At 43.6% G+C, this 27,384-nt stretch overlaps 1 protein-coding gene across 1 annotated transcript in view; it reads right to left on the bottom strand.

Annotated features, from left to right (window-relative positions):
- The window catches only part of DNAAF11 (dynein axonemal assembly factor 11), a 62,844-nt gene extending 37,954 nt beyond the window's left edge, over positions 1-24,890 (bottom strand). Inside the window, exons 1-6 of the mRNA XM_074984815.1 lie at positions 24,710-24,890; positions 23,021-23,098; positions 20,233-20,405; positions 9,479-9,711; positions 3,893-4,084; positions 954-1,031 (exon numbers count right to left, since the gene is read on the bottom strand). Coding sequence (XP_074840916.1) covers positions 954-1,031; positions 3,893-4,084; positions 9,479-9,711; positions 20,233-20,405; positions 23,021-23,098; positions 24,710-24,890 — 935 coding nt within the window. The remainder of the gene's footprint in view (positions 1-953; positions 1,032-3,892; positions 4,085-9,478; positions 9,712-20,232; positions 20,406-23,020; positions 23,099-24,709) is intronic.
- Between the last annotated feature and the right edge of the window lie 2,494 nt (positions 24,891-27,384).

Here is a 27,384-nt window from a genome sequence, read left to right as displayed (position 1 = left end):
TGATAAAGATGGTGCTTGGTCCTGCCATGAGGCCAGAGGATGGGACTTGATGACCTCTGAAGGCCCCTTCCAGTTCTAGTATTCTATGATTCTATGATAAACTTGTATAGGATTCAAGAAGTATAATGAGGTTCCCTTCACTAGGCTTCTTCAGTCCCTCAACCAGGAAAGGAGAAAGATGCTTGCTATCCTGTTGATTTTATGGAAACTGCTGGAAACAAAGACAATCTGTAGGGAACTACTGTGCCACCACTCTTTCCCTATCCCTCTCTTCCAATAAAAAGGCAGCATAGCTACTATGGAATGAGGGGTCCATTGGCTCCACATCTTTCAGAAAAAATTTCAACATTACATAATGTCAGTAATAAAATGTAGCTCAGATGTCCTGTCATTTCACCTCTCTACCCTGCTACTGACCTATGATTCCACTAGAGGGGCTTCCATGGAGTTAAATGGAAGGAACAGTGCACTAATAAGTACATTATACACTCCGTGCCCAGATCTGCTAGGTTCCCATCCCATCTACAAATGGAAACAAAGATTTGGTCCAGAAACATTACTCTCAATATTTTTGTATATGTAAACCATTTGTTCATACAGATACCTTTAATGGCCAAAGATAATTAACCTTTCTTTCTACAAGTAGACAGATCCTTACTATCTTAGAATGGAAAATAGTTAAATATCCATTATCTTTATGAATAAATAGTTCATCAAATGTTAAAGAGTGAGTGGCTAAATATTATGAATAGATCAACAATTCATTTGATCCCTAAATTCAGGATATTGATATAATTACCTGTGTATCTTCAACAGAAATAAAATCCTGCACTGTATTTTAAGATTTGTCAGACTTACTACATTATCACGTATCTTCAGTTACACAGCTGAACCTATTATAAAAAGCAAAGTACTACTTTACTTATTTAAAGTTATTATTTCTTCTCACATACTTAGGCTCATTCACATTCAGAACTTTTCCTTCTGCAGTGATCAAAGTCTTGGATGGCTTCTCTTTCACTTTCTGCCCTCTTTAAAAACAAAAGAGAGAAAAGGAAACAAAGATTTATTTTCACATTCTTATTCTATGTAAAGCACTACAGAAAGAGTGAAGAGAAACATAGTAACAACTTCAATTTGATCTAGTTTTTTAATTATAAAATGACAAGGTGCTCTAGTAACAACACAGGTTATATAATGTGTCTTTGCTTTAGAATACCTAATTTAACCTGCCAATAAAGGTGAACAAATAAATGTCAGCAAACACTTCCATTATTTTTTCAGCTTAATTTCTTTTTCTTCTCATGGAATATATGAGCAGATTACATTTTCCTCAGATTTGACTGATGTGTACATATATTTTTCCCCAAAATTTAAAATTAACAGGACAGCTCTCTGGCCAAGGCCAGTTGCCACAGGGTCAGCTGACCAGCCAGGGCCTGTGGTGCTGGCTGACTGACTGGGGCCAGCAGTCTGTCTGGGGCCAGCTACTGCAGGGTCAGCTGCCTGGCCAGGGCCAGCTGCCATGGGGCTAGCTGACTGGCCAAGGGCAGCTGTCCTGCTGAGTCCAGCTGCCACAGGCCAGTGGACCCAGCTGGAATATCCAGCACATTTTATTATCCGGCAACTCTGGTTTCCCAGGGATGTCGGATAATAAAGTTTGTATTGCACCACAGTCTTTCTCTTTATCTACAGCTTGCCAATATTCACTTAGTTGACATGGTTTACAAATGAAATGTAATGAATTAGTAGGCATCCAAAAGAAAATAGGAAATTGTTTAAACTGCTTCAAGACAGCTAAAGTGACAAAATCCCCCAGTACTCTCTGGCTACAAGAATTCCCCCTCAAAAGCTGGGTCTACACTACAGAGTTCTGTCGACAGCAGAGGTCTTCTGTCAACAAAACTAGGCAGTGTCAACACTACAAACGTGTTCTGTTGAGAATCAGTGAACTGAATGAAGCCGTTTTCCTGGCAGAGTTCTGTCCTGACCATATGAGGCACAGAACCTCTGTTGATAGATTCTGTCAACACAAAAACTGCATAGCTGCTCCGGAGGGCCCTCTCTTGACAGAGAAGGCTTCTGTTTCACTGAGCAGCCCTGTTTGCAGAGCTTCCGGTTGGCTGTTCTGTTGACAGAAGGCTGGACAGTCTGGCTGCTCTCTTTGGACAGAGGGCATTGACAGCGGGAGCCTCTATTACGTGTGGATGTGATCTATAGACAGACGTTCTGTTAGGAAATATCTGTCTACAGTGACTTCTGTCAACAGAACTCTGTAGTGTAGACATAGCTACAGTGTTTACTTGACTGATTCCAGACACAAGTGAAGTGAATCATGACATTCGTTTAGAAGAGGCAGGATTAATCAGCTCACTGAAATGCCATGAGATATAAAGAAAAGAAGAATATAATTATTTAAAATGGAATTTGAAATAGATGCTGGCATTAGTACTCAAAAATGTCATTGGATTTTTAATGAGAAGTGGCCAGAACTAATTACAGGTTGAACCTCTCTAGTCCAGCACACTCTGGTCTGGCAACACCTGTGGTCTGGCATGGTTTTAGTTAGTCAGGTGTCTGCTTATCATGTGTGTGACCAAGTTTCCCAAGGTCCCATAAAGTTTGTTTACAGCCACCAGTCCTGACTCTCAGTTTTCTGTGATGTTACTCAGCTCCAATTTACCCCTAAATGACTTCTAAGAGCCCAATAAGCAATGGAAGTGTGGGTAATGCTGCTAGACAATATTGCATTCCTCTGGTTCAGCACATTCTCTGGTTTGACACCAGTCAGCTCCCGACAGTAATTGACTATAGAGGTTCAACCTGTACTTCTCATCCAAGACAGTACTTAAAGCACCTGACGTGTGCTTCTAACACTATCCTAGGACATTGATTTAACACTGGTACATTAGGAAAAGTACTACCCAATGAACATCAACACTTTCTACAGAATATGAATTTTCTCCGGAGATCTCCCCAGTACTGATGAAATCCAACCAGTTTTAGTGTTTTAGGTTTGATGAACTGAACAAATTATTAGGAAATCTTTCAATGAATATTATTACAAATACTGTAGCAGACATTTTTAAAGATTGGTGCCCAAAGTTAGATTCCTAAATCCATATTAAAATACCTAAATAAGTAACCCGATTTTTCAGAACACTTGAGTAGCCCAAGAACAACTATGGGAAGCTGAAGGTGCTCAGCTTATTTGACAAATAGGTCACTTTTGTTGAGATACCCAAATACAAATTTAGGAACCTACCTTCGGGAACTCATCATGAAAATATTGGCCTACAGTTATAAAAAATCTAGTAAAATATCTATGCATTAGTTTGTATATGTGGCATTTCAGTGGCAGCCTAAAAACAAAATCTCAGATGACTTTTCAGGGATCATGCATCTTAAAATTGTTCTCCTGATATACAATATGCATGAACTTGTTACTCAAGGACCAATTTTCATGGTGAGACATGCATGGAATTTTGTAAGTCCTATGGAAAAAGTGCATAAGTGCTTTTTCTGTAAAAGTTCTGCAGAATGTTTTTCAGCAACCCCATTGTAAATGCTTTTAATGGTACCAGAAAACACTCAAGTGTAGTGAAGACAGGTTTTTATTTTAACTGTTTGGTTCTACATTCAGCCCCAGTTTATGTTTTTAAAAGTTCAGTGTTCTGGAACCTAAATATTATTTGGAAAAAAGTATCAAGTACCATGAATACAAAGAAAAATGTGACCATGTACAGAGTAGACAGAATTTTATTTTGGTACATGTGGGAATTAAGCACCTAACTCTCACTGGACTTTCAGTGGGATTTGGGTGACCACCTAGACTTTGTGCCTTTGAAAATTTCCCCTTTTATCAATTTAGAGCCAATGTAAAAATGAATACCTTATATTTTCTTTAGCTCTCCGTTTTTCTTCAAGATGTCTGTGAGCTTCTAATCTAGATTCTGGAGTATAAGGTGTGGGCTCCTCCCAAAAAGCCCTGTCCTCTTCATCATCTTTATCTATTTTCCATTCTTGGTATTCCTTTTCTGTTTCTTTCTGCTTGTGGTTTTCTTCATCTTCTAGAGGATCTGGGCTAGAAGACAATACACAGAATGGTATTCCTTGAAATGTGGAAAGAGTAGCAGTGCTCGGCAATAGACCCTACTGCAATTTTGTTCTTACACCACTTTATATAGAAATGCAATTAATTATCACTCTACCACTAGCAAAATATTCCATTAGATTCAGGGTAGTTTATCTAACTGCTCTGTTTTCCCATTAATGTTTAATTTATATTTCTTGTTAATTTTCTTTGAAGTTGCTGGACTCAAAAATGGAAATATGTGATTCCATCTTGTCATCTTGACTTTTGCCCATGATTTTTCTGAAAGTCTATGGCAGCCCAAGGGCTTGTTTACACTGTTGTTGCTTCTCTGCCCTGCCACCTCCCTGCCATTAAAAAACACATCTTCTGAAAAGAACCTCAAAGCATTCACAGGGCCAAGCTGGATAATTCAATATAAGAGGGCGTTTCCTTCAAAACAATTACTCCAGCTCTGCAAAGGACTTCTGCTGCCTCATCTGTTCCAAGTCAAAAAGCAATGTGTGTGAACAAAGCACAGCTATTATTGACTCATGTGAAAGCTCATTTTACAATGAAGTGGCTGTGAACTGTGGCTGTAAATGAGAACACTCCCTTTCAAATTGCTGTGGCTGTGTGAATGCAATTTTCCAACATTATTTATTTAGACAATGGAACTTCGAAATAAGTAATGTTGAAAAAAACCTGCAGTGCAGACATAGCCCAAGAAATAAAATACTGCTTTTGTAACATACAGTCCTGTGCTTAAACCATTAGATCTTCAGACTGCCTTCAACTCTTCTATATGACAATGCCAACATATGCAGACACCAATTAAGTCAAAGACACACATCAGACAGCTATAAGCACCCCGTATTGAATTCATAATTCATTGGCTTTGTCTGTTTGACTGATTTCTTGGATGAGAATCAATAGCTCATTGGCTTGAATCATAATGCTCTTCTAATCCAAATTATATTAGATACCCACAAAGGTGATATCACAGCAAAGATAACCTTGGAGGAGCATAAATGTTCAGTTAAAAAAAAAGCCAAAAACTTTACTGAAGTACTAAAACAATAGAATGACTTAAAAGAGAGGATGAATAGTAGGCAATGGCTATTGGCAGTGCAAATCCTAAAACAGAATATGTCTCATTCATCAAGCAAGAAGAGATAGTAGACCTTATAAAAATGGAGATAGCATAAGAAAGAGAGCTGTCTAAGGAGAGGGTTGAGATGTACATGAAGAAAAGGTGTATTAAGTATGATAAAAAGTTAATAAGACGCATGAAAAGACACACAAGACACATGAGAAGACTCAGAACAAAGTTAGGGAAATGAAAGGGGGAACTGTGAATAAAAACAATATCATACAATTATAGAATGACAAGGCTGGAAGGAACATCAGGAGGTCATCTAGTCCAGCTCCCTGCTTCAAGCAGGATCAACCCCAACTAAGTCATCCCACCCAGGATCTTGTCAATCTGGGACTTAAAAACCTCTGGGGATGGAGAATCCACCACTTCTCTAGACAATGCATTCCAATGCTTCACCATCCTCCTGGTGAAATAGTTTTTCCTAATATCCAACCTACACCTCTTCCTTTTTAACTTCCAACCATTGCTCCTTGTTTTGCCATCTGACACCACTGAGAACAGTTTCTCACCCTCCTCATTAGAGCTCCCCTTCAGGAAGTTGAAGGCTGCTATTAAATCACCCCTAAGTCTCCTCTTCTGTAAACTAAACAAGCCCAAATCCCTCAGCCTCTCCTCATAGGTCTTGTGTTCCAGCCCCTTAATCATTTTTGTTGCCCGCCACTGAACCTGCTCCAGCACATCCACAACCTTTTTATGCTGGGGGGCCCAAAACTGGACACAATATTCCAAATGTGGCCTCACCAGTGCCGAATAGAAGGGAACTACCACCTCTCTAGATGTGCTCGAACTGCTCCTAACGCACCCTAGTATGCTGTTAGCCTTCTTGGCTACAAAGGCACACTGTTTACTCATATCCAGCCTTTCATCCACCATAACCCCTAGGTCCCTTTCCATCGTACTGCTGCTGAGCTAGTCGATCCCCAGCTTACAACAATGCTTGGGATTCTTCTGCCCCAGGTGCAGGACTCTACACTTTTCCTTGTTGAACCACATCAGATTTCTTTTGGCCCAATCCTTTAATTTATCCAGGTCACTCTGGATTCTCTCTCTACCCTCCAATGTATCTACCTCTCCCCCTAGTTTTGTGTCATCCACAGACTTGCTGAGGGTGCAATCCTGTCCCTCATTCAGGTCACTAATAAAGATGTTGAACAACACCGGCCTCAGAACCGAGCCCTGCAGCACTCCGCTTGAAACCGACTGCCATCCAGATATTGAGCCATTGACCACTACACATTGGGCCTGACTGTCAAGCCAGCTTTCTATCCATCTTATAGTCTAAGGATCCAATCCATGTTTCCTTAACCTATGGGCAACAATGTTGTGGGAGACTGGATCAAAAGCTTTGCTGAAGTCAAGGTATATCACATCCACTGACTTCCCCATGTCCACAGAACCTGTTACCTCATCATAGAAGTGAATCAGATTGGTCAGGCAGGATTTGCCCTTTGTGAATCCATGTTGACTACTCTTGATCATTTTCCCCTCTTCCAAGTGCTCCAAAATGAATTCCTTGAGGATCCCCTCCACTATTTTCCCAGGAATTGAGGTAAGGCTGACCAGTCTATAGTTCCCTGGATTGTCCTTCTTTCCTTTTTTAAAGATGGGTACTGTGTTTGCCTTTTTCTAGTCATCCAGAATCTCTCCCAATCTCCAAGAGTCTTCAAAGATAATGGCCAAAGGTTCCACAATGACATCTGCCAATTCCCCCAGTACGCTTGGGTGCATTAAATCCAGACCCATGGACTTGTGTACATCTAGTTTCTCTAGATAGCTCAGAACTTGTTCCTTCCCCATAGATGGCTGCCCTCCACCTTTCCATACTGCATTGTCTAGGACCATAGTGTGGTAGTTGACTTTGTCCATGAAGACTGAGGCAAAAAAAACATTGAGTACTTCAGCTTTTCTTACATCATCTGTCACTACGTTACCTCTCTCATCCAGTAACCTTCTCTGAAACCCATTTATTGTTAACATGCCTGTAGAAACCCTCCTTGTTACCCTTCACATACCTTGCCAGCTGCACTTCCAATTGTGCTTTCGCTTTCCTGATTACTCCCTATCATTCTCTAGACACGTGTTTATACTCCTCCTTAGTCAACTGTCCATGTTTCCATTTCTTGTAGGCATTCTTTCTGAGTTTAAGCTGACTAAGGATTTCCCTGTTAAGCCATGCTGGTTGCCTACCCTGTTTGCATTTCTTACTATGCAGCAGGACAGTTTGTTGCGGTGCCTTCTGTAAGACTTCTTTAAAATACTGACAGTTCTCTTGAACTCTTTTCCCCTTCATCTTCGTTTCCCAAGGGCTCCTGCTCATCAGTTCTCTCAGGGAGTCAAAGTCTGCTCTTTTGAAATCAAGGGTCTGTATGTTACTGTTCACCCTTCTTCCTTTTGTCCAGATCCTGAAATCTACCATCTCATGGTCACTGCAGCCCAAGTTGCCACCCACTTCTATTTCTCCTACTAGTTCTTCCCTGTTTGTGAGCAGCAGGTCAAGTTGTGCATGACTCCTGGTCAGTTTCTTCAGCACTTGTACCAAGAAGTTATCCCCAACATTCTCCATAAACTTCCTGGATTGTCTATGTGCTGCTGTATTGGTCTCCCAACAAATGTCTAGATGATTAAAGTCTCCCATGAGAGCCAGGGCCTCTGATTTGGGAGCTTCACTTAGCTGTCTGAAGAAATCCTCATCTACCTCATCTCCCTGATCTGGCGGTCTATAGCAGACACCAACTGCAACATCACCTCTGTTACTTCCACCTATAAGCTTAACCCAAAGACACTCAACTGGATTTTCTCCCTCCTTATACTGGAGCTCTGAGCAATCATACTGCTCCCTCACACAGAACACAACTCCTCCTCCTTTTCTCCCTGTCTGTCATTCCTAAACAGTTTTTAACTTTCCATGACTGTGATCCAGTTAAGAAGAAATGGGGATAATGAATGAGACTGGAAGTGTTCCTAGAGAGCAAATACTTGCAAAATGAAGTCATAAGGCTTCCAGAGCATTACCAATTACTGAGTAGCAACTGTAGCCAAGCAATCTATTATGCCTTCAGCAGTGATAATTCTCTCTAGCACATAAACCACTGTAAACTTCAGGATTTTTGGATCTATTAGAGATGCACATTGACTTTTTCACTGAATTAGGATTTATGAGCTCATATTTCCAAAAGGGGGTTACTTTGTATCACAAGATATTAGATTGCTATCCATAAATAAGATGAATGGCAAGTGGACTGGAAGCACTCTTTTATAAAAGGAGTTCTCACTCTAAACAGGCTTTCCACCATTTGGATCTATCTAATCTAAGAAAACTCTTTCCACAGTCCAAATAATTTTAGGGCCACAAAGCAGACTGGATTAAGGAAACAAAAAACAAGAGTGGTCCATCAAAAGAATCCCATTTTCTCTGTTCTATTCTCTGATCAATTCTGCTCTCCTATTGTGGTGACCAGTGCATGAAGAGAGTAACTATTAGAGGTAAGATCAACAATGAAGATAAATATACACAATTTTAAAAGGAGAATGGGAAAAAATAATGTACAAAGCAAGACAGGATTTACACCTGGATGACCCTAGGTGCAGGGGCTCTGAACCCTGCCCAAGGGTGGCTAGCAGCTGTCAGGTGTTATTGCCACCCAGAGACAGCCAGGAATTGCCTGGTAACCACATTGCCTACAACAGATCAGTGCTCTTCACCTCTGTGAGCAGTAGGGGTATCCTGCCACTCTTAACTATTAGGCACCTCACCATGCAAAGCATCTGCATCAACAGACTCACACCTCCACATACTTCAGTGCCCCAGTGCCCAGCACCCTAACATACAAGCCTCTCACACCCCACACTGCCCAGGACTCCCACAAATCTACCACTAAACCCCCCACCCCCACAAACACCTTCCTCCCTCCCAAGACCTAACTGCCCCAGACAAACTCACTGGCTTCATGGGGAGGTGACTCTGTACACTGGGCTGGGCAAAGAGCACATCAGTGGGGCTGGGTGGAGCCACCTCCCTCTCATCTGGCGAAGACTCCTGCTGGTACCCAGGAATGGCAAAATTTGAAATATTAGTTGCCCCTAGAAAGCTGCTGCACCTAAGAACATGCCTACAGTACTGAATGGGAAATCTAGCCCTCGTACCAAACAATTATTATTTCATTAAGAAAAGAAATCCCTTACCAAAAACAGAAATATGAAAACATATCAATTTACAAACATGAGGAATTATGTTTTTATGTACATACATGGTATTGTTCATGTCTGTGTACCAACGGCTGTCAAATCCAGGTTTAGTTTCTATTTGTTTTTCTTTCTTCTTCTCCTGCTTATCTTGTATTCTTTTTAAGGACTCTTCTTTTTCTCTGGCCCTTTTGAGAAGGTATACCTGTTCCTGTTCTCTTATCTGCTTCTCTACCTCATGATAGTTTTGCAATGCCTGAATCCTCTCAGAACGTTCTATTTCTTTACTATCCAACCACTGCCAAAAGAGAAAAAGACATATTTTGCAAAAATTGAAAGCTTCGCAGACAAATCAATAAATCTATCAAACATAGGTTAATTATTATTATATCATTTTTGATATACAAATGGAGAATTCACAAGATTTCCAAAACATTCTTAGTATTATGTAAACTAGACTACAGCAGAAAGATTTAAGATTGTTATTAATACATTGTGTATGCTGTCAGAGTATCTTAAAACTAGCCTGTAAAACACTATTGAAAATACTGTAAACACTTGGATATGTGTTGACTTTCTGACATTTTAAGAAGGATTAAACACTCAATTTATATAAGATTCTGTATGACCTGCAGTATCCAAATTCTATGTAATAGAAGTGAATTGACCCCAGAGAGACAGGGTGTTTAGGGTACCAGGAAAGGTACTCAAGTTCTGCAGTCAATAGCATTTAAGCCTGGAACAGTTTCATCTTCAGCCATCTAGGTAGTTCACAAGAAACATTGGCTACGTCTACACGTGCAGCCAACATCGAAATAGCTTATTTCGATGTTGCGACATCGAAATAGTCTATTTCGATGAATAACGTCTACACGTCCTCCAGGGCCGGCAACGTCGATGTTCAACTTCGACGTTGCTCAGCCCAACATCGAAATAGGCGCAGCGAGGGAACGTCTACACGTCAAAGTAGCACACATCGAAATAGGGATGCCAGGCACAGCTGCAGACAGGGTCACAGGGCGGACTCAACAGCAAGCCGCTCCCTTAAAGGGCCCCTCCCAGACACAGTTGCACTAAACAACACAAGATCCACAGAGCTGACAACTGGTTGCAGACCCTGTGCCTGCAGCATAGATCCCCAGCTGCCGCAGAAGCAGCCAGAAGCCCTGGGCTAAGGGCTGCTGCCCACGGTGACCATAGAGCCCCGCAGGGGCTGGAGAGAGAGCATCTCTCAACCCCCCAGCTGATGGCCGCCATGGAGGACCCAGCAATTTCAACGTTGCGGGACGCGGATCGTCTACACGGTCCCTACTTCGACGTTGAACGTCGAAGTAGGGTGCTATTCCTATCTCCTCATGAGGTTAGCGACTTCGACGTCTCGCCGCCTAACATCGAAGTTAACTTCGAAATAGCGCCCGACGCGTGTAGACGCGACGGGCGCTATTTCGAAGTTGGTGCCGCTACTTCGAAGTAGCGTGCACGTGTAGATGCAGCCATTATGAGGTACCAGCACTGTTACCTACCAGCTCTTTGCTCTTGGGAAACCAGGGCATAGTACTCATGGAAGACCTTCCCTCTCCTCTGGCTCCTGCTTGAATCAAAACCAATACACACCTAACCCCTTTGGGCCACGGTGATAGGATTAAGAAAGCAGCCCTGGCCTCATTTGCATTAAAGGTGGAAAAGAAAAACATCTCCATTAACATACAAAATGGAGAAAGAGAAGTTACTCACCGTAGTAACGGTGGTTCTTCGAGATGTGTCCCCGTGGGTGCTCCACAATAGGTGTCGGGCTCGCCCGGCGCCGCAGATCGGAACTCTTCCAGCAGTTTCTCCTGGATTGCACATGCGCCGGCGCACGCCGCTCCCTTGCGCGCCCCCGGCCACATGAGCAATCCGGTCCCCGCCAGTTCCTTGACCAACCTCCTTGGATGCTCCTGAAAAACACTAAACAGAGATCCGAAGCGGGGAAGATGGGCAGGTGGTGGAGCACCCACGGGAACACATCTCGAAGAACCACCGTTACTACGGTGAGTAACTTCTCTTTCTTCTACGAGTGTCCCTGTGGGTGCTCCACAATAGGTGCCTAGCCAGCAGTAACCCAAGTAAGGATGTGGGTAATCGGTTTATGTGCAGCTTGTCCCCGAGAGGACTGCTGTCGACAGACGGGTGTCCTCTTGGTATACCCGATGTAGTGCATAATGCTTGGCGAAGGTGTCATAGGATGACCAAGTCGCCACTCTACAGATGTCTTTTAACGCGATGCCCTTGAAAAAGGCTGTTGACACTGCCACCGCCCTGTTGGAGTGAGCCCTGGGCGGGGCCAGCAAAGGAGTCTTTCGAAGTTCGTAGCACATTTTTGTGCAGGACACAATGTGCTTTGAGATTCTCTGTGAAGAGAGACCTTCTCCTTTTGACCTGGGAGCGACAGATACTGGAAGCCTGTCCGTTTTCTGGAAGGACTTAGTTCTGTCTATGTAGAAGGTCAACGCCCTCCTCACGTCTAGGAGATGTAGGCGTGCCTCCTTGCTGGAGCTGTGAGCCTTCGGGTAAAACGAGGGTAAAACTATCGGTTCATTAAGGTGGAACTCTGAGGAAACTTTTGGAACAAAAGCTGGGTGCAACCGTAAGGTTACCGCCTCCTTTGAGAATACCGTGCAGGGCGGCGTTGCCATAACTGCTGCGAGCTCACTCACCCCATGAGCTGACGTAATTGCAAGGAGGAAGGTTGTTTTTATCGCAAGGAGACGCAGGGGAACTGTGGCTAATGGTTCAAAGGGTGGACCCGTTAGCGTGCTGAGCACCAAGTCCAAGTTCCACGATGGTGGAAGCAGTTTCCGAGGTGGGTACAGGTTTACTAACCCCTACAGGAACCTGGTAATGATAGGATTGGAAAATACCGTGGGCCCCTCCTCTGTATGCCGGAAAGCAGATATAGCTGCGAGGTGGACTTTTATCGAGGATAGGGAAAGCCCGCCCCTCTTGAGGTCCAATAAGTATTCTAGTATTACAGATATAGGAATGTCAAGTGGAGCTAACTGCTTGGTGGAACACCAGGCTGTAAATCGAGTCCATTTCTGCTCATAAGTCTTCCGGGTGGAGGCCTTTTGGCTACTTTCCAGGACTTGTTGTACTCCCTCCATACATGTGCTTTCTAAGGAGCAGAGCCATGGATTAGCCATGCTTGTAGGTGCAGACCCTGAAGGTGTGGATGCACTATGGACCCCTGGGCCTGTGTGAGTAGGTCTGGCGCCACCGGAAGAGGGAGCGGTGGGCGATCCGACATGCGGAGAAGCAAGGGAAACCATTGCTGCCGGTCCCACGTTGGGACTACTAGGATCATGCGGGCTCCCTCCCTTCTGGCTTCCTGCAAGACCTTGTGGATAAGCGCTGTGGGGGGAAACGCGTAAAGAAGGGGGCCCTTCCATGAAATCATGAATGCGTCCCCTAGGGAGCCCCGCCCCAATCCTGCCCTGGAGCAGTACTGGGGACACTTCTTGTTGTGCTGGGTGGCAAACAGGTCGATCTGGGGAAACCCCCACGTATGAAAGATTGGTCGCAGCAGATCGGAGCGGATCTGCCATTCGTGCGAGTGCAAAGCGCCTGCTCAGCTGATCTGCTTTCACATTGTGAGCGCCTGGCAAGTACGAGGCTTTCAACGTTATGTTGTTGGCAATGCACCAGTTCCACAGTCTGACTGCTTCCGCACATAGGGCACGGGATCGGGCTCCTCCTTGTCGATTTATATAAAACGTAGTGGAGGTATTGTCTGTATTGATCCCGACTACTTTGCCGTATATGTGGTCTCGAAAATGTTTGCAGGCGTTGAACACTGCTCTGCGCTCCAGTATGTTTATGTGCAGTGACTGCTCCGCAGGGGACCATAGCCCTTGCGTCACCTTGTCGCCGATATGTGCCCCCATCCTATGTGGGAGGCGTTGGTAGTAAGAAACATAGAGATTTGTGGTTGGTGAAAGGGTACCCCTGCTAGCAGGTTTTTGGGGTTTACCCACCACTGCAGGGATTTGTGCACCTCTGTCGTGGGTGACACCACCCTGCGTACAGTGTGGGATGTCAGTTTGTAGACGCTCGCCAGCCAATGTTGCAGGCTGCGCATGTGCAATCTGGCATTCTGCACCACAAACGTCGCTGCCGCCATGTGGCCCAGCAGCTGCAAGCACATTAAGACCGGCACCGTGGGGCTGTATGTAATGACTTGCACCAGCGAACTGATGGCGCGAAAGCGGGCGTTGGGAAGGTACACCCTTGCTGTAATAGAGTTTATACGTGCCCCTATGAACTCTATGTCTTGTGTGGGGTCGGTCATTGACTTCGCGAAATTGATGACTAGGCCCAGTGAGGAAAACGTGTCTGCTGTGACGCGTATCATGTGTAGGACATCTGCCTTCGAGGCCCCTTTCAGTAGGCAGTCTTCCAGGTATGGGAATATAAATACCCCCTGTCTGTGCAGGTAGGCTGACACCACTGCTAGGGTTTTGGTAAAGACTCTGGGGGCCGAGGAGAGGCCGAACGGAAGAACTCTGTACTGGAAGTGTTACTTGCCGGCCATAAAGCGGAGGAAGCGTCTGTGTGCCAGATGGATCGTTATATGAAAGTAAGCATCTTGTAAGTCGAGGGCTGCAAACCAATCTCCACCATCCAGTGCCATGAGTATGGAGGTAACTGTAATCATCCGAAAACGTTGTTTGCGTAAGTATCGGTTGAGGCCCCGAAGATCTAAGATGGGTCTCCAGCCTCCTGTTTTCTTCTCTGTGAGGAAATAGCATGAATAAAAGCCTTTCCCCTGGAATTGTTCTGGCACTCTTTCCACCGCCCCTATGAAGATAAGGTGGTCCACCTCCTGCTTGAGCCTCGCCTCGTGGGTAGCGTCCCTGAGGTGGGGCCTGGAGGGAGGTTTCGGCAGTGGGAGCGACTGGAAGGGGATCACGTAACCCGTGGCTATGATCTCCAACACCGATTTGTCTGCGGTGATCTTTTGCCATTGGGAGTGAAACGGTCTGAAGCGATGATGGAACAAGAGATGGGAGTGGCACTGCGCGATGGTGGTGATAGTGCAGCCCTCGACATGCCCATTGAACTTGTTGCCTTTGGACCTGCCCCGAGGATGTACGGCTTTGTTGAGAGTGTCGCCTGGGCGTTCTGTACTGTTGCTGATGTTGATGTCGCCCTTGGTTGTAGCCCCGTTGATACTGCGCACGCTGTGGTTGGTATGGGTAGCATCTTTGCTGAGGGTAATATTTTTTCTTCCTATACGGAGGGGTATAAATACTCAGGGTTCTAAGTGTAGCTCTCGAGTCTTTACTGGAGTGGAGGACCGAGTCGGTTGAGTCTGCGAACAACTTTTGCGTGTCAAAGGGAAGATCCACAATCTTCGCCTGTAGGTCCCTCGGGATACCCGATGTCTGGAGCCAGGATTCTCTACGCATGACCACTGCTGTAGCCGTATCTGCCACGTCCAGGGCGATCTGGACTCCCGTACTCAAAGCTGCGTAGCCCTCTTGCACAATTGCCTTTAACACCAGCTTCTTATCTTCCAGAAGTGAGTCCATGAGAGAAGTAAGCCTGGAGTAATTATCAAAATTATGGTTCGCTAGGTGTGCCGCATAATTCGCCATTCTCAATAGCAGGGTGGAAGAGGAATATACCTTCCTGCCAAACAGTTCTAGCTTCTTGGCATCTTTGTCTGATCTCCCCGATTTGTATTGAGAAGTCTTTGATCTCTGCTGGGACGATTCGACCACCAGTGAGTTTGGTTGTGGGTGACTGAAGAGGAACTCCATGCCCTTTGCCGGGACAAAGTACTTCTTATCCGCTCTCTTGTTCATAGGCGGAGCGGAGGCCGGGGTATGCCATATGGTAGTGGCTGACTCCATAATGGCTTCATCCAGCGGGATAGCAATTTTGGATGAAGCTGGGGGTCTCAAATTTTTCAGGAGTTTGTGATGTTTCTCCTGCACTTCTGCCGTTTGGATGCCTTGCGTGAAAGCCACCCTTTTAAACAGCTCCTGAAACTGTTTGAGGTCATCCGGGGGAGCAACATCCCCGGGGGCCATGGCCTCATCTGGGGAGGATGAGGAGGAACCACTAGGGTAAACCTCCCTCGAACTCTCCGGTTCCTGCGGCTGATGGTACACCCGCTCGCTGGAGGATTGCGAAGGGAAGTCTCGGGGTTCTAAAATTAACTCCCCTTGAGATCGCTGTGTTTCCATCCCCGGCCGGGAGTGTCCCCGTGGGTGTTGGACCGCAGAAGGGGACCTGCCCCTGGGTGTAGGCCTAGGGTGTCCGTGTCCAGCATGATAAGGACGACCATGGCAGCACGGGCACGGGTCAGGGGATGGAGACCTGGACCACTCTCGGGGTGTGTACCCCCGATGTCTGGGAGAGCGAGATCTCCGCGACGACACAGATAGCGGTGAAACTGGTTTGTGATAGTACTCCAAGGGATCCAGTCCCAGAAAGGGCGAAGGTGGCCCAAGCCATGGTGACATTGGCTGGAGGAACGGAGAAGGGGGGTCTGGATAGGCTGGTGGAGACCCCGACCTTCTGGGTGGCGTGTGCAGCATAAGGGGAGGGCTTGTTGATAGCAACAGTGCAGCCCTATCCGAAGAAGGGCTGCAGTGCCGGGTTTTCCCTTTTCCCTTTCCCCTCCCCTGTGGGGCTGGCACCGCCCCCTCCTGCACCAGGGATCTCGGCCCCGCTGTCGGCGCCGCACTCGGCCCGCTCAGTTGCGGTGCCGTGTGGATAACGTCCCCCAGTGCCTGCAGGCTCCTTGCCTGTGGGCCCTGCACTGTTGGTGCCGCGGGAGTCGGTGCTGTCTGTGGCGGTGCTGCCGGTTCCGGTGCTTGCCTGGCCCTTGCTCTAGGTGTAGCGCATGCCGGCTGTTTTGTAATCGGAGGCTCAGCCTCTGCCACGTGTGCTGCTGCGTTGCCGCTTGTCTGAGTATGCGGCTGGGGGCTGTGTGCTCCGCCCATCCCGCTCGCTGAACCTGCCGGCAGGGATTGGGCTGGGGAGAGCTTCCTCCATTTCTGCACCGAGGGGGTGAGAGAAGCCGCCTTCCTCTTGTGGAGCCCAGAGGGCCCTTCTGGTCGAGGCCTCTCCGGCAAGTCTGGCTGGAGAGCCTTACCAAACAGGAGCATTTTAAGCCGCATTTCCCTGTCTTTCCTGGCCCTGGCTGTGAGCTTAGCACAGTGGGAACACTTCTGGGTAATGTGTGATTCCCCCAGGCACCGGATGCATTCACTATGTCCATCGGAGGCCGGCATAGCTTCGCGGCAAGACTCACACTTTTTAAAGCCTGAAAAGGACATCGCGGTGAGTCTTTTTTACTGTTAATAGGGTACTTGACACTTAATTCGTGCCTGTTTACCAGAGTCGCGGACACCAGCCTGCAAGGGGAGGCCTACTGGCCTTCACGTCCACTCATCTTCTCCGCTCCTCTCTCTTTTAATTATATATATATATATTTTTTTTTATATTCTCTTGCTTTCTCTCTTTTTTTTTTTTTACCAGAAAAAAACAACAATTTACACGTAGAAACACTATCTAATCTGACTCTGGCCGTAGCCTGAGCGGATTCTGTCTGCAGCCGATGGCGGTTGAGAAGGAACTGGCGGGGACCGGATTGCGCACGTGGCTGGGGGAGTGCAAGGGAGCGGCGCGCACCGGCGCATGCGCGATCCAGGAGAAACTGCTGGAAGAGTTCCGATCTGCGGTGCCGGGCGAGCCCGACACCTATTGTGGAGCACCCACGGGGACGCTCGTAGAAGAACAGATATTCCAAAGCAAGAATCGCACTGAACCATGGCTACGTCTACACGTGCACCCAACTTCGAAATAGCTTATTTCGATGTTGCGACATCGAAATAGGCTATTTCGATGAATAACGTCTACACGTCCTCCAGGGCTGGCAACGTCGATGTTCAACTTCGACGTTGCTCAGCCCAACATCGAAATAGGCACAGCGAGGGAACGTCTACACGGCAAAGTAGCACACATCGAAATAAGGGAGCCAGGCACAGCTGCAGACAGGGTCACGGGGCGGACTCAACAGCAAGTCGCTCCCTTAAAGGGCCCCTCCCAGACACACTTTCATTAAACAGTGCAAGATACACAGAGCCAACAACTAGTTGCAGACCCTGTATATGCAGCACGGACCCCCAGCTGCAGCAGCAGCAGCCAGAAGCCCTGGGCTAAGGGCTGCTGCCCACGGTGACCACAGAGCCCCGCAAGGGCTGGAGAGAGAGTATCTCTCAACCCCCCAGCTGATGGCCGCCATGGAGGACCCCGCTATTTCGATGTTGCGGGACGCGGATCGTCTACACGTCCCTACTTCGATGTTGAACGTCGAAGTAGGGCGCTATTCCCATCCCCTCATGGGGTTAGCGACTTCGACGTCTCGCCGCCTAATGTCGATTTCAACTTCGAAATAGCGCCCAACACGTGTAGACGTGACGGGCGCTATTTCGAAGTTACTGCCGCTACTTCGAAGTAGCGTGCACGTGTAGACGCAGCCCATGAGATACAGAAAGCAGGAAAGCACCGCCTTCTGGGAAATCTCTGCTTTGGGTGCTAATGAACCCATACCTGTCCACACCCAGATCAGTAATCATCAGACCAGTTTTAGTAATATATCTTCTATTGGTATCCAAAATATTGAAACTGCCTCATTCCATTTTGTGCTCCCTCAAAGGAACATCACCCGTAGCCAGTAATGCTCAGTGTCTATTGTCTAGCCTAAACAGAACTCCTTGAGAATACTCCTTTGAAGCATCATTCTACCTAGAAACAAATGTAGCATTCCCTTCTTGTACTATTGTTTTTTCTCTACAGAAAGCCCTTAAGAAAATGGTACTGAACTCTGGGTCTGAACGCTTCATCAATTCCACTGAGAATTCATCTTCTCCATACTGATCATTCTGGGGGCTCTGCTTTGCCTTTGTCCATCACTCTGAACCCCCAGCTACCAGCACCAGCTGAAAACACTGATCATTTCAAGCTTCACAGGGTGGTGAAATGTTTCTCCATCTCCCTCTCTAGGTACAGCCTCCTGATCTTGGAGCATTATGTTATCATTTATGGCGTGCTAGCCCTAACATTTGTAATTGGCTTTAAGTTAGATTTAATATTGTAACTGTTTTGTTTGTTTGACTCCCCTTGTATGGCTACTACCTAGAAATAAATAACTTTCATGTTTAAGCCTGATGCTTCTCTTTCTATCTCCCACTATGCACCTCTTTGGGCTGTTGTTGTTCCTTCCCTGTTCACTCTGCAACAATGCTCCTTATACCTAAGCTAAAGATCCAGTGTGGTTTGTTCATCAAGCAGGTTACTAGCAGAACAGTTGTGGGTGTGAGAGTGGGGATAGGAAGGTGCTGAATCTGGGGGTGTACGAGGATGGCAGCTTAAAGTGCTTTTTAACCCAGACCATTGAGTCCAAGGGCACATGACAGTCACATCTTAGCATTACTGTGTACCCCAGCCTACCGAGTTTAGGAACATGTAATGGTCAGCTTGTGAGTGCTCATTAACCAGTCCTCTTAGAGGTGGTCCGGTAGTATGTGTGTTCATCTGATTCAAGGGTGGGAGGAACCCAGTCCTAGGGAACCTAGATCCTGATGTATAGCTTCATTGGGAGAGAACTGGCAGAAGGGAGAAATAAAGCTTCATATGAAAACACAAGTAGCACAAGCAACACACTGATCAAATTATTAAACCCACGCCATAAGAATAACCCTAATAAATGAGCAAATCCCAAAGTAACAGGCAAATCAGATTGCTTTGCATCTTCTGGTACTGCATGCTTTGTGTATAAAATTCTGAACTTATATGTGGTTTATTATGACTTTTGCTGCCTGAAACTGTGGTTGTGGGTAGGAAAGTCTGTTTATGTTATCCTATCTGGGAGTCTATACTATAATTCTTTCTGATGCTTAGAGTATCCATCTCATATATGGTATTAGTGCTTTTGATCCTAATATAAAAGGTATCAGAACTCTTCCCCACCCCCTCCAGCTTAATCTTCCCCATGGCTCCCAGCCCCAGTGCTGCCAGGGTTCCCACTGGCAGAGCTTCCAGCCCTGCCGGCTCCTGGCCCAGGTGCTGCAGATGTTCCTAATGGAAAATTTTGTGCCGCACCAGCTCCTGGCCCCAGCACTACCGGGGTCCTCCCGCCAGCTATTAAATCAAATAAATTGAATGCCAGTCTTTCAGCTGGCAGGCAGGGTGACAGCCACAAATGACTCATTAATGAGCCACTTGCAGCTCATAGCCACCCTGCCCAACCAGCTTTCAAAATGGCGGCGCTAGGGAAAAAAGGTGACAGAATGCCATTCCACTGTGTTTCACCAGAATAAAAGCACTGTACAATATGATCCAATTTCCATTTACATACTTTTTTTACTGATTTTAATAGGGTTTTACAGATGCTTTAAATTTCTCATACTACAAATCCTTCCTATGCATGAAAATCAGCTAGAAATACACTGTTATTTTTACAATATTTTAGTACATTTTCCCTCCTTAGAGACCGAATTATTTGAAATTAAAACCTGGATATCATTCAAAGATCTCTGATAAAAACAAAGAAGTTACCCAAAATATATATTCACCAAGCCTTTATCAGAACTACATTGTTTATCAGTTGGAGCAGTTGTCCTTTATGGGAGAATTTAATTTCCTGTTACAACCATTAATTTTGTTTTGTATGAGTATGTTCAGTGAACAATTCTGACTCCTTGCATTCAGATGGTATCACTTTTAGATATTTGTTTGGACCTAAATCCGTTTTAAAAAGACATACTTTTAATTGATGAAGAGTTGCCACCACAAACTGCCTGTAGCCCTCAAACTCCGTGCATGGATTTCCCACAAGAAAGAGTTCTTTAAGATGCATGTTGTGTTTTAGGACTTCAATCCCAGACAGTTCTCCAATGAAATTTGCTGTCAGGTCAAGTTTCTGCAGTTCTTCACATCCTAAATGGAGGGGGGCAAAAAAAAGAGTTCACCTTGCATACCATACACACAGGCACAAATGCCTTACTGATCTCATTCACACAAATACACATATCATACATTGTTTCTCAGAACCACGGTTGGGAAAATAATTCACAACTACCCATTTGAAATTTGTTTATTTCATATTTCATTCAGTTTCCTTCATAAAAAAAATGTTTTAAATGTGTATGAAAGAGAAGAAATTTCAATAAAATACACAATTCATGAAAAAAACTTTAACGAGTATTACTAGTCAGATTACTATTAAAACTTTTTGTGGTACATTTATTCAGACTCACGATTAGGAGATGAGTTGATTGATACTGGTTACAAAAGTTACACGCCCTTGGTTCTGTTTTCTTGATTGGCTTAACCTACTCAGTGTGGGTATCAGGAGCTATTCTATTTTTTCAGAGGCAAAAGCTGAATTTTGTGTGCTATAACTGAGGCAATCAGAAAAAAATTCCAAGTGTCTGTGGCAAGGACCAGTCCCATCCACATCCTATGAAGCTCTGCATAGTTTCTAATTTCAGAATGAACTGTTTCATCCCAAAACACACTCATGTATTTTCTTAGAAGACGGGGCCAGTTAGAAATTATATTTCTGTAAAATGTTTTGCTTAGCTGACATTACTCATTTCTATGAAAAATGAATAATATATATCCACTCTAAGAAAATGTAGATTTGTCACAACTCAATTATTGTCATGCATATTTTACTTATCTTTGACTTACACGATATTTTGCTTGAGTGAGCCAGTGTGAAAATGCAAATGTTGGTGAACAGTTAAACAAACTTCACTGAGGCTGAAAAAAATATTCACTGTAAATTGAAACTCTAGGCTGTATAGCAAAAAAAATCACAAAGAACACTGCAATGGCACTGTGAACTGGAACACTGCAATACCAATAGAAACATCAAATCACCAATGGACCATGAGGTTGGTTCTCCTCTTTTCTTGCTGATTTACAATAAATATGGATGAAGCTATGTTATATGAATTATAGGTTTAAAAAAATGCCCAGACTCCCCTTTCACCAGGATCACCTCAGGAGAGAATCATATCACTCACCGTAAGAGTAAAAAAACATATGAACAGTTGCTATGCTCATCACTATGTCCAAATCTAAAGAGGGCAATTAATACTTTCCTGTGAATCTGTTATTTGACATGCACCTTGTGTGTGATGGAGCTGGAAGAGAATAAACTTTATAATGATTTATTAGGGGACTTAGGTAGTTAAAATTTTTGCTTACTCCCAAAGGTTCTGGTCTGTAAGTAAATGACATATCACACTAATAAACTTTACAGGAATAAAATAAGATATATATTTCTCAACAAACTGTTAACCATACAATTTACTACCTATTTTTCCCAACATCTTTTTAAGCTATTTGAGAAACTTTGTTTGTATTTCCCCACCCATTTGTTTAATCTTTTAAGCATGCTCCTGTTCCAGACTGATTTTTTTCTCAGAAGACAAGCAGAAATTTTCACATCCTTTTGGTACTTTACTCTTTTCACAAAAGATAGTAATACTATAGTGACTGGACAACTGTTAATCAATACAAGGAAGAATTCAAGACAGAGGTGATTCTGATGATATGGAATGTATTTATAGGTTATTTTATGGCTTAGAATTTGATCTCACATGATGTGGAAGATCATCAGTGCTCCGTGAGACTAATGGAGTAGAGGCATGTGAGCTGAGGGATGAATACCCTTAAACTAGTACAGTTGAGACTAAGACAGATATAATTTTTTATGTAGTAATGGAAGAAAATCTCCTGAAATGTTCTGTTAACAACTCCACAGGGAAAAGATCATGATATAGATATTGTTGATTAGCAGAGATGTCCCACCTGTGCGAGGCTTATGCTACGTCTACACTGCTCCGTAAGCTCAAAATAAACTACACAATATTTAGTAGATTTTGAAATAGACTATTTTGGCATGTGGTACAGTCTAAACAGCACCATATACTGAAATAAAGCCCTATTTCGAGGCACCGCTGTACACCTCATGCAATGAGGTGTACAGGGATGCCAGAATAATGCACCCGTTAACCTGAAATAGCAGGCAGCTATTTCAGGATGCCTTAGTAGACTGCTAAAATGAAGAAGTCTGCTGAGACTATAAAAGACTATACAGCATATGTAAGATTTTTCAAGGGATTTTTAAAAAACACATACCTAATTACTCAGCTTCAGTAACAGACTTACCTTTTTGGCAAGCACATACAATACCATATGGACGACCCCATATTCAGGAATGACTTTTGATTCCCACTACACAGAATACTAAGGAATAAAACTGTCACAACAGTCTACTTTGGAAAAAGGGTGTAAAGAACAGTGAAAGCTGAAATGTTTCATTGAACCTCTGTGACAATATAAACAGACACTATTGTTTGCTATAGGTACATATCACATGTACAAGCTATTTGTCACCACACACACAAAAATGCACTTTTGAATAACTACATATTATCTTAATTGGTGGGTGTATTTGATAATCCATATACTCCTTTACTGTCACATTCCACAGTTATGCTTCAATATAAAAAGGGAAAGATTTTATTACAAAATCTTACCTTCCAAATTTTCAATTTTTTCAATGTTGTTCAAAGCTAAATTTAAATATTCAAGCTTCTTTAGTTTGCTTACATTTTCTGCAATAAACAAAGATATATTTATTTCCATTCTATCTGCAATGAAACGCGTAACACTTTAACTGAATTATTGTTTAATTTATTTCTGAAAGAAATTAAATTACATGCAAACTGGGACATTCTCAATAAATATAATAGTATAGTAGATATTAATTTTTTAATGTACTGGAAGTAAATGCTTTGGACTGAAAACAAAATATTTGTAGTAAAAATCTAATAGCAAAGACAATGAAAACAGACATCTATTCAGCTGTTTAATCATTTGAAGATTAAAGGCTTTGTCCAAAGGCCCAAAAAGGCAGTGGAAAGATTTCTATTCACTTCAGTAAACTATGGGCAAGGCCCAGCTGGCACTCCTACTCCTGGAAGCTAGTGGGAGTTTTGTCATCGACTTCCATGAATGCAAGAGTGGCCCCCTTAACCTCTGTGTGTGTGTATATATATATATGTATATATTATATAGACACACACATACATACATACACTTTTTCAGAATGTTTCTTACGTGCAGTTTTTTGAGAGATTAATATAATTTACTTTGAAAAAGCAGAATTCCATATTACACCAAACCAGAGAATTAAGATTGCTTGCAAATAATTCCTACATCCACCCCAGCCATGCAACTACGGTAATGCAACCATGGTTATGTTCAAAACAGCATGACAACAGACTACTAAGAAACCGGTCTGGGAAGCTACCTTTAGCCATGTCTTTTGTGGAATCTCAACTTTCTGAACTAAGCACACTTTATTCTTCAGCGAATCAGAAAAGATTAGGGCTAGAAGACACCGCAGCAGACCATCTAGTCCAACCCCTGCTCAAAGCAGGACCAACCCCAACTAGATCATACCAGCCAGGACTTTGTCAAGCCTTGCCTTAAATATCTGAAAGGATGGAGATTCTACCACCTCTCTACACAACCTATTCTAGTACTTTACAGCCTTTGGTGGGAGGCTTATAACCAATATTTTGTCACTCACTTGCAAGGAGTTATTTTACTTGATGTGAGTTTTGCTATAAAACATATGGAGTAATTCTTATAAGAACTCGTGAAGACATCATGTTTCACTCACACATGCTAAAAGCAAACTGTTTGTACATCACTAAGTATCAACATACTCCAATGTCACTTATGATTTAGGGAAAAACAAGCAAGATCAAACCAATTATTCTTAGGATTGTACTTTATCTGAAGTTTTCTTGGCATCAGTAGAGAGTGTGCCGATATCCTGACACAATAATTGATTCCATGCATCAGAGTGTTTGCTTTATTCCTCACACGAAAGATATAAAAAAAAATTTTAGCACAATATGTTAACTAATAAATGTCTTTTTATCTATCAATATTTTTAAAAAATAAGATAATTTAAGATCCATATAATGTTGATAATTCTTAACTGTATGTTCTCTCAGCTATTAGGGTCCAGTCTTCTTAGATGCTGAGCACCTTAATGATCACTGTTCAGAATCTTTCAGGAATAGGACATTTTTTATTCCCTTTCTGCGCATTTCTTTCCACTCCCTTAAATTCAAAATATTATGGCCATATTAGTGATCTCAGTTACATGCATGTAACTTAGTTTAAAAAATAACAATGAATAAAAAGCTTACCAATTTTTGGAATTAGGTTATTTTGAAGATAGAGGATTTTTAAATCTCGACACAATTTCTCAATGTATTCTAGCTTTTCTATTTCCTGCTGGTGCAAGGAGATTTCTTCCAGTGAAAAAAGTTCACGGTTGTTATGTTCTGCTCGCTGTCTAAGAAGCTCTACAGTGACTGCAAGGAACATAGTTTAAAGAAAATTGACTTTATGGAGGGAATTGTCTGGTAATCTACTTACAATCTACTTACGAATTTAATCATATCTTTTCTTGATCCTTAATAAACAGACATCCGACATAAACACCAATAGAAATTCCTACTATTAAAAAACTAACAAGAGAAGTTATGCCACAGCACATTGCGCCATAATAGCTATCACTGTGTGAATCAAATTGACATTGACAAAGAGCATCAAAAGCTGCCCCGTGCCCCTCCAACAGATACCAACTCCTGCCCCTTCTGTGATAAGATCTCTGGCTCCAGAATCAGGCTGATCAGCCATCAAGAGACTCACAAATACGTGGGTGACATGAAGACGTCCTACTCATCATCAAGTGACTGCCAATAAGAGAGATCTGTGACACAACAGAAGTACTGAAGATGGCAGTTTTCCCTGTGGTTAGAATTTGATCGGGCCATAAACTGGTACAAGCCCCATAGTCTTCAATATAGGCCAGACTGGGGGCTGATTTGTGCAGTGGAAGATGAAGAGGTATTGTACGTCTCCGCTGAACTCGGTTTTTGCTGACCAAGGAGAACAACTGTGATTGGAATGCATGGAGGGAGAGGGAGTGGTATCTTAAAGGCACATTCATCAGACTCTCACACTGCAAGGTGAAAAACTAAGCCTATGCCTACACTACCAGAAAAATTTAATTTTATAATGCTGGGTTTTATAAATTTGATTTTGAGTATCCTCACTTCCTCACAAAGTCCACACACAGTTGAGTTAGTGCTTCCACATTGAATGGCCAAACAATGACTGCTGCAGCAGTGCATTGTTGTAACCTATCCCACAGTTCCCTCAGCCCCACATTCTGCACCCTCTCCCTGGGCCCTACTGCACCCCTTGCACCGGCAGTGCTCACCCTGCTGCCTGGTTCCCAGGTCCTCACAACGTGGGGGAGCCGGGAAACTGACTACAGCTTCTGTGCCTGATTCGCCAGAGCTGGGAGCCAGGTGCAGCAGGGAGCCAGGTGCATCAGTGCCAGTCAGTTTCCCAGCTCCCCGCCACTCATGGGAACTGGGAGATAAGTGCAACAGCACCAGTCAGCCTGTGGAGGCTAATGAATTAAATTCAAAGACATGGCACTTCCACATCAGCCTTCATTCGAACTTTTAAATTAGAACTTGACGCTACACACTGCCGGTTTCAACGATGTGATGATATCGATATTAGTACTCCCTAAAATGAGCTAATGGTATTTACAGTGAAGAAACTGCCTTAAATTCAAATTTATCTAGTAGTACAGATGTAGCCTAACTGTTACCCATCCCTCTAGTGGTTCACCCCTTCACTTTCAAGGCCCATCAACACCTCCACCCACCCTGTCAATCATTTCTCATTCACTACTGAGATGAGAATCTCCATTTCCCACTTTTTATATTCTCAAACAAGCACATTTATGCTTTCTACCACTTTCCTTACACTTGCAAGAACTCCCTATAAACATCTACAAAACTAACTCATTGTCCTTTAAACCCCTCCTTGTTTAAAACTCTCTTTTTCTGGGATTCCTAAAAAAATCAATAAAGATTAATCTACTGAAATGCTGATACCATAGCCTATCATGCTGTCTGTGTCTCATTGTCTCCTTGCACTCCTCCGACTGTCTTTATACATCAGTTGTCTTGAACAGATGTAAACCCTTTGGGTGAGAGATCATCCTTTTATTCTGTGTTTGTACGACACCTAGTGCAATGGACTTTTGGTTCAGCACTAAATAAATAAATCTAACATACAGGAGGTGAGAACTGCGAAGGGCGTGGAAGCAAATACACATAAGCTAGAATGGAACTAATTAACTGAGGTTTGAATACTTGTAGGATAATTTTGAAATAGTTTTGGATAAGATTATGAAACCACTGAAGGTGACAGAAGAAGAGGCCAACATGGGTCCAATTCTTATAACAGGAGTGGAATACAGGCTGTAGCATACAGAAGTAGGTTTCTAACTTTTTTCAATTGCAGACCCCTAAAAATTTCAGATGGAAGTGGGAACATCTTTGGAAATCTTAGACACAGTTTCTACAGACCAGAAGTTGAAAACCATTGTTCTTGGGTAATAACCAGGGGTCTGAAACCAAAAGAGCAAGAAGAGCCATTTTTTTTTCCAATTTGGCAAAAAAAAAAATCAATAATTCCAGAGCTGCAATGAATGTGAATATGAGACAGTCCTTAATAAATAACATCAAACCATATTTTTGTAGCCCCTATTTTAAGAACAGCGCACACACCATCATTTGTAATGTGATACATGTTTACTGAAGGATGTTCATAAACTTTTTATATATTCTATTTCCTTGCACTTTACATGTGTGTTTGTACCAGTGTCTTCCTGACTTTCACACCCAAAACTTCTCTCTCTCTCTCTCTCTCAGACACTAGGAGGAGTTATACAATGTTTCAAGATCGCATATTGTTTGCCGTTTAGGTCTGAGTTGTTCATTTTTGGGCTTTA

This window comes from Carettochelys insculpta, chromosome 2 (genome assembly GCF_033958435.1).
Source record: "Carettochelys insculpta isolate YL-2023 chromosome 2, ASM3395843v1, whole genome shotgun sequence".
Classification (NCBI taxonomy): domain Eukaryota; kingdom Metazoa; phylum Chordata; order Testudines; family Carettochelyidae; genus Carettochelys; species Carettochelys insculpta.
The sequence above is the reverse complement of the archived record's forward strand: the minus strand, read 5'-3'. Positions and strand labels throughout refer to the sequence as shown.